The sequence below is a fragment of the Macrobrachium rosenbergii genome, chromosome 12 (genome assembly GCF_040412425.1).
Source record: "Macrobrachium rosenbergii isolate ZJJX-2024 chromosome 12, ASM4041242v1, whole genome shotgun sequence".
NCBI lineage: Eukaryota > Metazoa > Arthropoda > Malacostraca > Decapoda > Palaemonidae > Macrobrachium > Macrobrachium rosenbergii.
Window position 1 is genome coordinate 37030652 of NC_089752.1, and position 13963 is coordinate 37044614.

The 13963-nt window shown below is 37.3% G+C and overlaps 1 protein-coding gene across 2 annotated transcripts; it reads right to left on the bottom strand.

Annotated features, from left to right (window-relative positions):
* Window positions 1-2428: 2428 nt before the first annotated feature.
* Window positions 2429-12379, bottom strand: LOC136843631 (uncharacterized). 2 transcript variants are annotated; one of them, XM_067112175.1, is made up of 3 exons: window positions 10848-12378; window positions 10353-10446; window positions 2429-4706 (listed from the first exon to the last, which is right to left on the bottom strand). In XM_067112175.1, exons 2-3 carry the CDS (start codon window positions 10361-10363, stop codon window positions 4058-4060), a joined length of 660 nt encoding a protein of 219 aa, XP_066968276.1. In that variant the 5' UTR covers window positions 10364-10446; window positions 10848-12378; the 3' UTR covers window positions 2429-4057. The 2 variants fall into 2 exon arrangements, with proteins under 2 accessions (XP_066968276.1, XP_066968275.1); XM_067112174.1 differs by having other exon boundaries at window positions 10353-12379.
* Between the last annotated feature and the right edge of the window lie 1584 nt (window positions 12380-13963).

The window sequence follows — 13963 nt, forward strand, 5'->3', positions numbered from 1 at the left end:
TTTTTCCTCAGTCTTCCATAGACCAATTGTGCATCTTAATATATAATCACACAAACAAACAATGTTACTGGGGACAATTTTGATCAAAATAATTAAGGTCGAAGATACAATAGTCTGCAAAATATACATGCAATCATAAAGTGTTAATTTAAGATAATCAAAACCAGCCAAAACCATCTACCAAATTAATTACGCCATTAGGTGATCATCTGGTTATTAGCGCTGCCTTTTTTTTTTTTATCAAATCCGTGATGATCCTAGTAACATTCTGTTACCAAAACAAGCTTATTTTACTTTAAAAAGAGGTTTTATGGGATAATTTTTCAAATGACACCTAGATAAAAAGATTAAGTTCATTTCGGGAGCGAATACAGTTGGTACACTTGCAAAATTTGTGACAATTAACTAATGTATTTTGGAGAAAATACCATCTACAAAAAATAAAAAAAATAATAAATTCTGGTGGCAAAACTTTAACTTCCTAGCTTTGGATGAAAATGACAAAGGAAGCAGAACACTAAATATGAAGGAAACGATAAATGTTTTTATGACCAGAACTCACAGAAACAATTATCCAATGACAAAATAAAATAAAAGGCTCGAAACAACAAAGGAAAGCTGGTTTAAGGACGGATTATACATGAGTAAAGAAATGCAACATTAAAACTGATGAAAATGTATTAAAATCCACCACTTGGTAGTTCAAGCTTCTTCGAAACATTTGTGATTATGCTTGGTTATTAACATATCAACGCTTGTCTTCTACTCGTCTATCCATCAAAACGGCAACTGCAAATCTTCTTATCATTGGACCAATTACAGTTCTACCAGCTGACATTTTTACATACGAAATGTATTTACGATGATCACTGTTCAACCGATAAAACAGGAATGTTTAGTCCAAAGACCGCCAAAACGCGAAGGCTGCCTATCTTTCAACTTTCTCTTTCTTCCCGTACTTATCAAAAGAAGTTGAAATACTCTTATGACTATTGACACTGCATTCAGTTTAAATTACACTCTCTTACCACAATAAAAGTTGGCGCGAGATGGTCGAGGTTTGGATGGTAATACTCGTATTGACTAGTTGTTCCAACACTAGAAACCCTGTTCTTGACACGCAGTAAATCCCTTCCTTGCGTCAACAATTTACTTATGTGCCCAAAGAGGTTTCCAAGAAAAAAAGGAGACAAACATGTAAGCTTCATACAAGTCTCCCTGGGAAATTGAGTGCGAAAGTTTCTGTGTTGGCCTATCACCTGTAATCGATCAACTTAAGGTATGCCAAGTCCCAATAATGGGGTATAGGACAGACAGATAACAGAATAGATGAGAACAACGGTTCAGGTTTCAACAAGCATGTAAGTGTGTGAAGCAAATTATTTTTTTCTTTTTTTTCTAAGAAACAGTAAACAGAAAAGTCGGAGAAAAAAAGTAATCATGCTGCAAGTGGCGTAAATGTACAGTACAGTATGTATAGAACCCAGCTCTCCTTTATGGAAAAGAAAGTTTTATACTGAATGAAGTGGAAAAAAGGTGGAAGCTTTTAAGATGATTCAATTTTTGCACAATATATGTGGAGTAAATGCAGAGATACGACATAAAAGTCAGAATATTGTTTGGTTAGTGAAAAGATAGCTTAAAGTGTTAGAGGTGGTTTGATCGCATGAAAGAAGAGGAGTTTATTGGGTTGGTGTATAATTCTGATGTTGTGAGAGAAAATAGGAGAAGTGGGCCGAGAAAGCTCTGTTTACTTGCGTGGAGGAGGAGATGAACCACTCAGGACTTAATGTTTAGAAAGTGTACTGCTGACTGCCACAGACGCAAGAAATAGAGAGAAATCGTTTGGATGGCAAAGTTGACATAGAGGAAGCTAGTTTGTGTGTGTGTGTGTGTGTGTGTGTGTGTGTGTGTGTGTGTGTGTGTGTGTGTGTGTGTGTGTGTGTGTGTGTGTGTGTGTGTGTGTGTGTGCGCGCGCGCGCGCGCGCGAGCGCCCACCAGCAAAAAGTTATTAAATCCTCAAAATCTCTCGTGAGGGAGAAAGAAAGAAAAAGAAGTGTGAGAGATCAGGTAATGGATGACTAAACTTAAAAACTTCACGAGATGTCAGGAGAAAAGTTGCGGGTGTTCTTCAGTAATCCCGTAATTTAACATACCTGTACTTTAAGCTGCAACTGAATATTACCGATAAACGAAAAACTTATGATGTCGTTATTTATACCGTGTCAAAACAAGTTGAATATAGAATTTAAGCCAAAGGCCAAGTGTTATGCGGTGCAGTTTTTCTTTGTATTGCGTTGCACCACATATGAATGACCCGTGTCTGTTGACTTTCACTTGATAGTAACGCAGGGGACTCGGTAAGTTAGGTTGAAATTGTCTATTAATATTTTTCACTTTTCCCGGAGGGGGGTAAGAATTCACCGGGCACGGTTTTTCATAAGTTTTATTCTAACACTACTATTTCACACGGCCAGCCACCCTGGACTTAGAAATTTCTTGATGTTAAGAGAGGAGCGAGTGACACAATCCTACCCAATTTGGTTTTCAAGTAACTCCCTAAAAATTGATCAGAATGAACTCTGGACCTATGTTGAATAAAACTCCGCCTCCTTGAGGACGTCTACTTTAATCTTAATGGTTCAATCTTAACTCCCACTTTTGGCAAGGACAAATCAGGTCAATTTTGCTGACCTTTTCACTTCGTAGTCTATCCTCTAACTCCTCCTTTCTTTCCCACATCTTGGAGGTTTGTTTTGGTTACACTTCAATTTACTTGGTATCATGGCTCATCATTTTTAAACTATCAACATCGTCTCTCTCTCTCTCTCTCATAATCCCGATCAGTGAATCTCATACTTATTCACTGCATAACATCACTCGGTCACCTACCTGCATTGACTACAATGCAAGTAGATAACCAACTCAACTTGACTATAGTCAATTACGTCAATTTCAATAATTTCTATTAACAAGCAATAACTGCAAGAAATAATGCATCATATTGCTATACACAAACAATACAAACATGAATTATGTACCAAATACTCAAACTAAATGCAGAAAATTATGGCAAAGTAAATATATCAAATGCCTATTACTCTCTGGTTATCAATCATAAATTGTAAAAAAAAATCAATCATCAAATGTTCAAGTGCAAGTCAATGGTAAATGCTATTACTCTCTAGGAAGGATTCTGTCCATCATGTTCTTGATTATGGTAAGCTTATTCAATATCAATTTCCTGACAATTATAAAAGAAATAAAAGCAAACAGTATCAAAAGAATGACATTTATGAATGACATGATAGGAGAAATCTCGGTCTTATATGTATGAAAGAAAGTATGAACCTCTTCTAGCTTTGTGAATGTCTCCAATTCCAGTTCTGAAAGTTGAAATTCGTTAATAACTGCAAACTGATGTACACTTTTACTGAAATTCAAACTGTATGTCGTGAAGACTGTAGGTTTGTAATACAAATTATGTAAAATAACCAATTCACAAGCAGATGAAAATGAGTGTACATTAATGAAAACTACTTCTGTTTTGTTTGACTTACAGTCAATCTTAGCATTCAATCTGTTTGCTGAGAACACAAAAATTTCATCATCAATGATTTGAGCCTTGAAAGTTTCTGTAAACGGTATATATTTACAATGGTTCTTACCATTCTTGTTGTTTACAAGATCATCTAGGCAATGAAGAGCATTCAAGGGTTCACAGAAATTCACAATGTTACAAACATATACACCATCATTAAGCATGACACATTCCCTGAACTTATGTTCGGGAATTTCAGTCACTAGGAACGAATCATGCTGCAAGGCAAAGTGTCGAACTGTTCCTTCTAGTACAATGGACTTATTATCTACTACCATTGGGAATGGATAGACTGACATCAATGAGTTGACGTCTGGATTGTTGAAAGGGATCACTAGTATGATTTGATTGGCTATCACTTTCACTGTTATCAGGCCATAATAGTCCACTATATTTTCTACTAGTGGCTTCAAGTGATTGTTCACAACACATTTCTGAATAATGGCTTCAATTTCACTAGGGGTTATCAGAAAAAGGCGACAGCAGGTTTTTACCTGCCATCATGATTGCATTGAGTAATTCCTTGTATTCCAGAAGGAAATTACTTGTTTCTATGAGCAGTTGCTCCATCATTTCTGTTTGATGGATTCTAGCAATTTCTGATGAAACATTATGGAGGGCACTATTCACAAATTCTTTCAGCACTGTGATCATTTTCTGATTTTGATTGACATTTCCTATTACTTTATTATAGACAGTGCCCTGCTCAGAAGCCCAATTTTCAAGTTGTGCCACTCTTTCCTTTAGCCTTTCAACATTACCATCGGTCGCCACTCCAAAGAGATTGTGTAAAGCGACGCCTATAAAGGGTATAAGTGATCGCTTTACTACTTTCCTTGGCATAACACTATCGATGTCCCTCTGCAACTTGGAGAGCATGTCGTACAAATTTCTATCTTGGACACTTTGTAATCCTGCCTGTATCTGATTGCTCAGCTGGACTAACTGCTCTCTCTGATCGATAATGGAGTCCGTCTGGATCTTAACAATGGCTAGGTCCTGTATCATCTTAACCTTGCCATGCTCCTTGATGATGGCTCCCTTCCTTAGTTGTACGAGTGAGTTCACAATTTGACTCACTGCCAACCACCATACAATCCATTTGCTGAAATAATGTTATTAAGCAGTAAAAATCTTATCAACTACATTTGTTTACCATTGCACTTGCCATTACCTTCTTCTCAAATTATACCTTGGGGTCATTGAAGATTCTATTTTATTATCTATCTTATCTTTATTGGACAAATCCTTTAACTGGGTAGACGACCAAGGTTCTGAATGAACTACTTTAATGTGGTTCCAATGTACAATGGATTCTTTCAAGGTAATTTCATGCATTAACTTGAATTTATTCAACTTCAAAACTTCTAAAACTCTATATGGACCCTGAAATTTTGGTGATACTTTAATATTAGGTCCTTCAAGAACATGATTGAGTACATAAACTTGTTGTCCTACCTTTAACGAGGGTATGGTGGATCTGTTATTGTAATACTTACTAGATTTTTATGTAACTCCTTTAATCTAGCCCTGGTGACTTTAACGGTCTCATACGTACGTCTTGTCTTCCAAGCAATATAGTCCTCGTAGTTGTACGTACGTCTGGGTGGTGTGGCATCATCCAAAAGTGAATTTGGCATTCTCTTTTGGTAGCCATACAATAGGAAATGAGGAGTTTCTCCTATTGATTCATTTACTGTGTTGTTTAGAGTAAATTGTATGTCTTCGAGAGTCAAGTCCCAGTCTTCAGTGCTAGGGGTTACCAATGTTTTCAGAACATCCTTTATCTTGCGATTTGTTCTTTCTACTGCTCCATTTGAGCTTGGCTTATATGCTGTTATTTGACATTTCTGTATTTCATAAAAGTCACACAATTTTGTTAGAATGTCACTAGTAAATTCAGCAGCATTGTCTGAGAGCAAAACTTGAGGACATGAATGTCTGGTTATAATTCTAGACTTAAAGGCTTCTGCCACCGTTGATGCTTCTCTGTTTCTAGTTGGAACAATTTCTACGTATCTGGTCAAATAGTCAATGAAAACTAAAATCTGTTTATTTCCTCTGATGGTGTTCGGGAATGGACCTAAGAAATCCATTGTGACTACTTGAAAAGGATTTAATTCTGAAGGATACATTTCCAGAGGAGCCTTGACGTTGACATTCCCTTATGTATATTACATAGGGTACAATTCTGAACAAATCGAGTAGCATCTTCACTACATCGAGGCCAAAAATAGTTTCTAGTGATTGTTCTACATGTTTTCTTAATTCCAGGATGTCCTGATAACTTGTATGAATGGGTTAGTTCTAAAACGTCTTGTATTAGTGTATTAGGAATGTACAAACGTGAACAAGCATTTGGTTCGTCTGAAGTCTTGTACAATAACCCATCTATCAATTGAAACTCTGAATTTTTCTCACCTTGCAAGAGGTTACCAATTACTTCCTTTATTCTAGAATCCTTTTGTTGTTCTTGACGAACTTTGTCTAAATCTAAGTCTGTGATTTGACAACTGAAGGCGAAATTATGAGTGGTAATTTGTTTCTCGTTCTCTTCTTGTGATCTAGATAAGGCGTCAGCTAATGTGTTATATCTACCAGGTATGTATCTAAATTCTGGGGCAAATTCTAATACGCTAACGAACCATCTATTGAACTTCATATTATTGGTAAAAGCCCTTTTCTTGAAAAGATCACAAATGGGTTTATGATCTGTAAGAACATTAATTTTATGTCCTAGCAAAATGTGTCTAAATTTCTGTAATCCCCAGACTAATGCCAAACATTCCCTTTCTGTTGTACTGTAATTTCTTTCAGCTGCATTCAAAACTCTACTGGCATAGTATACAGTCCTCATCCTTGTTTTATCCTTTTGCATCAAGACGGCACCTAGTCCTGTACTTGAAGCATCACAGGCTAAGTAGAATTCCTTCTCGAAGTCTGGATAAACTAGGATAGGATCTGTTATCAACACATCCTTTAGTGTTTTGAACGCTGCTTCCTGTTCATCTTTCCACTCATAGTTAGCATCTTTCCTAGTTAACTCAGTTAATGGTTTTGCTATGGTAGCAAATCCCTTTATGAAAGGTCGATAATACCCTACCATACCTAGGAATCTTCTTAGTGCCTTCAAATTTCTTGGGGCTGGATAGTCTACAATAGCCTTAATCTTTCCTTCTTGCATTTTCAAACCATGTTCACTGATAACATGTCCTAGATATTCTAGAGATTTCTTCAGAAACTGACATTTCTTAATTTTTACCTTTAAACCGGCCTTTCTGAGCCTATCTAATACTAATTCTATTGTCTTGAAATGACTCTCTACATCCTTACTAGCAATTATTACATCATCAAGATAAACCGATACGTCTTCAACATCTCCCAAGATTTGCAGCATTAAACGTACAAACGTTAAAGGAGCTGAAGTAAGACCAAACGGCATTACCTCAAATTGCAAATGTTCTTTATGAGTACTGAATGCCGTGAGATGCTTGGATTCTTCATCGAGAGGAACTTGCCAATATCCACTCAGTAAATCGAGGCTAGAAAAAACCTTGGCACCTCCTAATTGAGCTAGCATGTCACTAATGACTGGCATTGGCATTCGATCGGGGATGGTGTGGGAATTCAATTTACGGTAATCAATTACCATCCTCCATGTACCGTCTTTCTTTGGAACTAGCAGTAAAGGTGAATTATAAGGTGACTTAGAAGGTATTACAACTCCATCTTCCTTCATCTCTTCAACCATCTCGTCTACAATGGGTCTTTGACTTATTGGAAGTTTGTAGTTAGGTATATAAAAGGTCTAGCACCATCTTCTATGACTATTTTGTGCTGCAGGACATCTGTCCTTCCTAACTTATCTCCTGTTACTGCTACAACACTCCTATATTTCTCTAATATCTGTATTAACCTGTCCCTACAATGAGGAAAATCTGTATTATTTACTTCCCTTCTAATTTAACTCTTGTGTCAGCTACAGAGACAAATGCTTTTTCACTTAGGGTTAGTAAAGGGTTAGTAATCACAATTCCCTTACAGAATTCTATGCCGGCATGCAATTCTAGTCTCTTGTCAGAATAATTATACACATAAGTCGTACAATTTCCACCATTAAGTCTTACTAGGAATTGTCCATTTTCACAAAGTCTGGTAAGTCTTCATTAACTAATAACACATCTGTATCACCTAGGTTTTTATCTGTTACAATTCTAAGACAAACCTTTGTCAGACCTTGTGGATGCAGTATAACGCTATTGTTTAATTTGAGTTTTACAAGATTATCATCGGCAGTACTAACTAAGCAGATCTCTTCTGCATTCTGTGCATCGGCAGTGTACCAGACATCAGTATCATCTGAACTTTCATCTTGTGGTATCACAGAACCTAGCTCTGTCATTTTCAGGTTGCCTAACAGCAACACCTCATTGAGATACTTCTCTTCCGTATCTTCTCTTATTATTAAGTGACTACAATCTATTAGCGTGTCAGGACTAAGTTCTTCGGAGGTATCTACTTGTCGTGTACTTGAGTTATCAGGTTCATACCTGCTATCTGAGAATTCCTCCTGAGTGGCTTCTAGGCTTTTAAAAGTAGTTTGTCTATCTTCTTCTATTTCTTCTATCATTGAATTTCTACTCACTGTCCTACCCGGGTTAGCATTAAATTCTATTTCTATCTGTTGGATGTCTACTTCTTCAGATGAGGCTCTCTCAGGTAAAGTGATCAAGTTTATCTGAAACTGTTCCTCTTCTTCAAGAGAGCAAACATTTCCTCTATCAATTTCCTTGATAGTGATTCTTCCATTGCTACAATCTAGTGCAATTCCACATCTTTTCATAGCCTGGAAGGAAAATAGAGCTTGAGCTGGAAAATATTTCTCTTCCAACACCACAAACTCTTCCCTATATTTCTTATTTAGAATTTCTATCTCTAAATTGACATTGCCTATAGCCCTTATTTGCTTTCCAGCGATCCCCTTTATGGTCCTATAGGATTCTCTCATTTGGGAAAGCTCACAACCTATATGTTTTATTAAAGTGCCTTTATCTATGATACTTACAGTACTGCCTGTATCCAACAATATGGAACTCAGTACACCTTCTAAGTGTACTTGTATGATAGGCAACTCTTCCTGACACGTATTAAAATTCTTTACAGAAAACACTATTTCATTACTTCGAGTAATGTCTGTTGGGGACACATCCTTATTCACTGTCACTATTTCTTTCTGTAAGGATGGACCTTTCTGCTGCACTCTCTGTGATTGTCACTGAGAATCCCCTTGATTTGGGTTACTGGGGAGGTATTCTGATTATTAGGCTGAGTACTTTGGTTATTTTGAGACCCTGAGAATTTCCCTGTTTGTTGTACCAACAGTTTTGGATCAAATGTCCTGTCTTATTGCAATTCGAACACCATTTGTTTCTTCTACAATTCTGTGTTGTATGGTTGTTATAACCACAATTTCCACAACTTTGTCTCTGCCTATTGAACTGTGGCCTATTATTCCCTGAATTTTGGCCTTGACTAGCTCCCCTCTGTCCAGGAGTCCTGTTATTTCCACTGTTATTTCCATTAGTTCCAGTGGTATTCCCATTGTTACCTCTATTTGGCGGCCTACCTTGATTGTTTCTATTTGATTGATTAAATCTCCTATTGTTGTTCCCACCATTTCTATCAAACGAATTTCTATTTCCTGATACCTAGACCTAGCTTGCCCTGATTGGTTTCTATTGGACTGATTGCTATTATTTCTTGGGTTTCCACTAGCTACGGTTCCCGTAAAATCTGCACTACTACTTGATGAATTCTGTTTTACTTTCCTTTCTATGTACATCAAAGTTTGTACAATTCCATCATTTGGCTTCCTATCACAGTACTTCTTTAAGGCTACTCTTTCTTCCTTACCCAAAGCATCGTAGATTGGTCCTAATGACATATATCTAAGTACCTTGGATATACTAGCTAAATCTGTTTCATCATCATCAAATTCATCCTTCCTTCCAACAACAATTCCTACAGCTTTCATATCTGTCGTCACTCTATCTATAGCTTCTTCTACTCTAGTGGCTAAAACTAAGTGATTACCCTCATATTTCTGATGATGGAAAGTTCCTATGTTATACCATGGATCTTTCTGTGCTTCTGGTTGCCAAAATTGTAAGCACTGTTTCTTGAATTCGTTAAACAGAGTAATATTCCTAAAAAGTACTGAATGCAGAACTGTATGTGCATCACCATGTTCCATACTAACATACAAGAGTGCTTCATCTATTTTCTTTCTCTCATCTGTGATACCAGCAGCTGAAATTCTGCTTTCTGTGTCTGCTATCCATCGATTTACACCATATTCTTCTAATCTACTTTTATCTACATTACTTGGGTCTACCGTTCCACAAAATCTAGTGGCTTGGGTTATTACGGAGGCTTGCGCCATGTTGTTATTTCTAGGTACAATGGAAGTTATTGGGTTAGTGGTTACAACTGAAGGGTTAGGCGCACTCGGTAAACTAAGTGGGGACCTTGACTACGAAAAACGTCTGGGTCTAGTATTACTAGGATCAATTGGTCTAGAAAGTCGTTCAGGTACAGGTCTTAGGTTATATGGAGTCTGGTCTTCGCTTCTTGTCTGTTGCAGTCGGGCGATAACTTCGTCCAAAGTGTTATTCATATTAATTCATAAAATATTCAATGATTCCAAGAATGAAAAATTGAAAAAAAATAAATTTGAGAATCAGGTACTTACTTCAATTGCATGTTTGCTGAGTTGACTGTATCCCTCTATACAAAAAAAATTCAAATTTTTCCTAACTCATTCCTTCATAGGACTCTCTCACAATCTGAAAAAGTCTGATATTAGTATTTATGTACACAATTGTTTGGGTTCCACTGCAAAATGCTGCGCCAAGTGTTTAACAAAAAAAATTTATTATGCTAGAACAATTTAAACAGAATTGTCTCTATCACCAAGTGAACGAAAAATTCTATTTCGTAAAAAAAAATTACTAAATATGAGAAAAAAAATTTTTATTTCCTTCGTACAACAATAAGGAAATATTGTTCAGAATATTATTCAAAAGAAAAATAATTTACTTAAATCATTTATGTTTAAAAAAAAATTATTTGCGCACTGCAGGGAAAAATAATTATATAAAATTTCACGCACACAAAAAAAAATTTAATTATTCACAGAAAAAAAAATTCTCTTGATAATTCCCCGATACTAGGAATGAATGTTTACTATTCAATTAGCTTCGTGTCGCCTTGCACTTGAAGATCGCGCTGATTGCACTTGAGCGCAATTTGTCGTTAGCATCCAGCGATAATTCGGCACAGCTCGGCCGACTTCCAGTCCGTACTTGCTGAATTTGGCGAAGAAAAATTTTGGAATCCCTTCCAAATTGTTGATTGAAGGCGTCACTTCCCTTTCGAGAGGCGGTTATCAACGCGTTGACTTCTAAACTTTATCGCCGTTCCGAATTCTTCACTCTCTTTCGTCGCCGTCTTCCGCTCTCATTCGTCGCCGTCGTCGTCACTGCTCTGCTACCGCTACTTTTCGCTAAGTCTCCTTTTAGCGACCAAAAATTTTGGAATTTCGTGTATTTAAGTCTGTACACGATAGAAAAGTTCACTGAACTGACGTAGATATAAGCGACTTTCATACGTCCGCCAACACAGTTTGTTTTGGTCTTCTCCGCTTCTGCGATCGGCGTAGTATAGGGCGAGTTGCTGATTCTTTCTTTCGTAAATTTCGTTTTCTTATAAAAATCACCGCTGTTCTATGCCGTGATTATTACTATTGTTCTTATTATGGTCATATATAATTATTAAACTGAATTTCTGGTTGATCTTATGCGAATGTTCAGAAGTTTCAAACTAGGCAGAGATTTACCGCTGTCAATTTTTCATTCCGATCGACGCAAAAAGATTCACTGCTTCTTGGAATATTTCGTTCTGCTTCGTTTCCCTTCTGCTACAGTGTTGATGTTGTATTGGTGTTTCTAGTGCTGAAGACCGTCTTGAGCTTATTTGCGCTGTTAAATTGAGAGTTAGTTTTAGCGCCGTCACTGCTCACTCTCTGTAAATTTCTCTAGGGCCGTGAACTTTAATGTTTTTCAAATGTGCGCTGGGCGAAAACCTCCGAAACTGCCACCAAATTATTTTGTTATGCGGTGCAGTTTTTCTTTGTATTGCGTTGCACCACATATGAATGACCCGTGTCTGTTGACTTTCACTTGATAGTAACGCAGGGGACTCGGTAAGTTAGGTTGAAATTGTCTATTAATATTTTTCACTTTTCCCGGAGGGGGGTAAGAATTCACCGGGCACGGTTTTTCATAAGTTTTATTCTACCACTACTATTTCACACGGCCAGCCACCCTGGACTTAGAAATTTCTTGATGTTAAGAGAGGAGCGAGTGACACAATCCTACCCAATTTGGTTTTCAAGTAACTCTCCCTAAAAATTGATCAGAATGAACTCTGGACCTATGTTGAATAAAACTCCGCCTCCTTGAGGACGTCTACTTTACTCTTAATGGTTCAATCTTAACTCCCACTTTTGGCAAGGACAAATCAGGTCAATTTTGCTGACCTTTTCACTTTGTAGTCTATCCTCTAACTCCTCCTTTCTTTCCCACATCTTGGAGGTTTGTTTTGGTTACACTTCAATTTACTTGGTATCATGGCTCATCATTTTTAAACTATCAACATCGTCTCTCTCTCTCTCTCTCATAATCCCGATCAGTGAATCTCATACTTATTCACTGCATAACACAAGCACTGGGACCTATGAGTTCAGTCAGCGCTGAAATGGAAACTGACAGCAAAAGGTTTGAAAGGTGTAACAGGAGGAAAACATCGCAGTTGTACTATGAATCAATTGTTAGGAGAGGGTGGAAAGACAGATGGAAGAAAGAGAATATGAACGGAGGTACAGTAAAAGGAACGAAAGGGGTCGCAGCTAGGGGCCGAAGGCACGTTGCAAAGAACCTTAAGTAATGCCTACAGTGTGCCGCAAGAGGTGCACTGACGGCACTAACCCCCCACGGAGGTCAGAACAAGTAAAGCCGACTAAAAAAAAATGTAAATAAGTAACAAAATATATTCTGAGGACATTTTAACAAACGGTCCTGCCTCACTTTTTATAATTACCTGAATTTTACTAAACTTTCTTTTTTTTTCTCTCGCAGATTTTCCTAACTAATGGACCCCATTAATTTCCTATACCACTGGTTGTTTGCAGTTTTCTATATGAAGTAATAATACTGAATCAACAAAGCGAACCAGTCGCCTGAATACACCTCCTCCCTTTAAACTGCTACTAAAACTTGGGAATTTTCACCCCTTTTGAGTCAGGCGTTTTGTGATACCTATTTGTGCACGAACAAATAGTTACAAATGTGTCTACGGCTTACAAGGTCATCCGATATCACACAGAATCCTCTGGTGGACCTTTGTACACACACACACACACATACATACACACACACACACACACACACACACACACACACACACACACACACACACACACACGATTATATATTAGAGAGGTTAACTAACCTTCAGAGAAACTAAAAACTTCACAAAGGAACAGTGAGCTAGAGAAGGGGTATCTAAAGGTAAAATGGACTAAAGAGATTTCTTTGGGTTGCAATGCATAAACACCCTTTCAAATTCATCCAAATTAATTGACAGGGGAACGAATACGTTTATTATTGACAAGATACACAGGAAGCCATTAATATCAGTCAATGGAACGTGGATGTACCAGGGATAAAAAAAAAAAAGTAAGAAATGAACCGAAGTTTCTTCAGCGCAATCGAATTTTCTGTACAGCGTATAATGCTGTATTAAACTTTCAGCCGCGGCCCATGAAACTCAGCCACGATCCGGTGGTGGCCTATGTTGTTGGTACCTATAGCGGTGCCAGAAGTACGACTATGACTAACTTTGACCTTAAATAAAATAAGAACTACTGAGGCTAGAGGGCTGCAATTTGGTACGCTTGATGATTGGAGGGTGGATGATCAATATATGAATTTGCAGCCCTCTAGCCTCAGTAATTTTTAAGACCTGAGGACGGACAGAAAAGTGCGGACAGAAAATGTGCGGACACAAAAGTGCGGACAGGAAAAGTGCGGACGGACAGAAAATCACGGCACAATAGTTTTCTTTTACAGAAAACTAAAAGAATGAGAAAATAAATGAATGATAACAACATATTTGATAAAAAAACAACACCGTAAATAAGGAAACTAATAGCTTTATTATATAATCGTTGAAGGAAGCGATTATTGAAATTTTACAATTAAATGATGTCCTAGTTGTCTTTATACACAAATATATGCATGA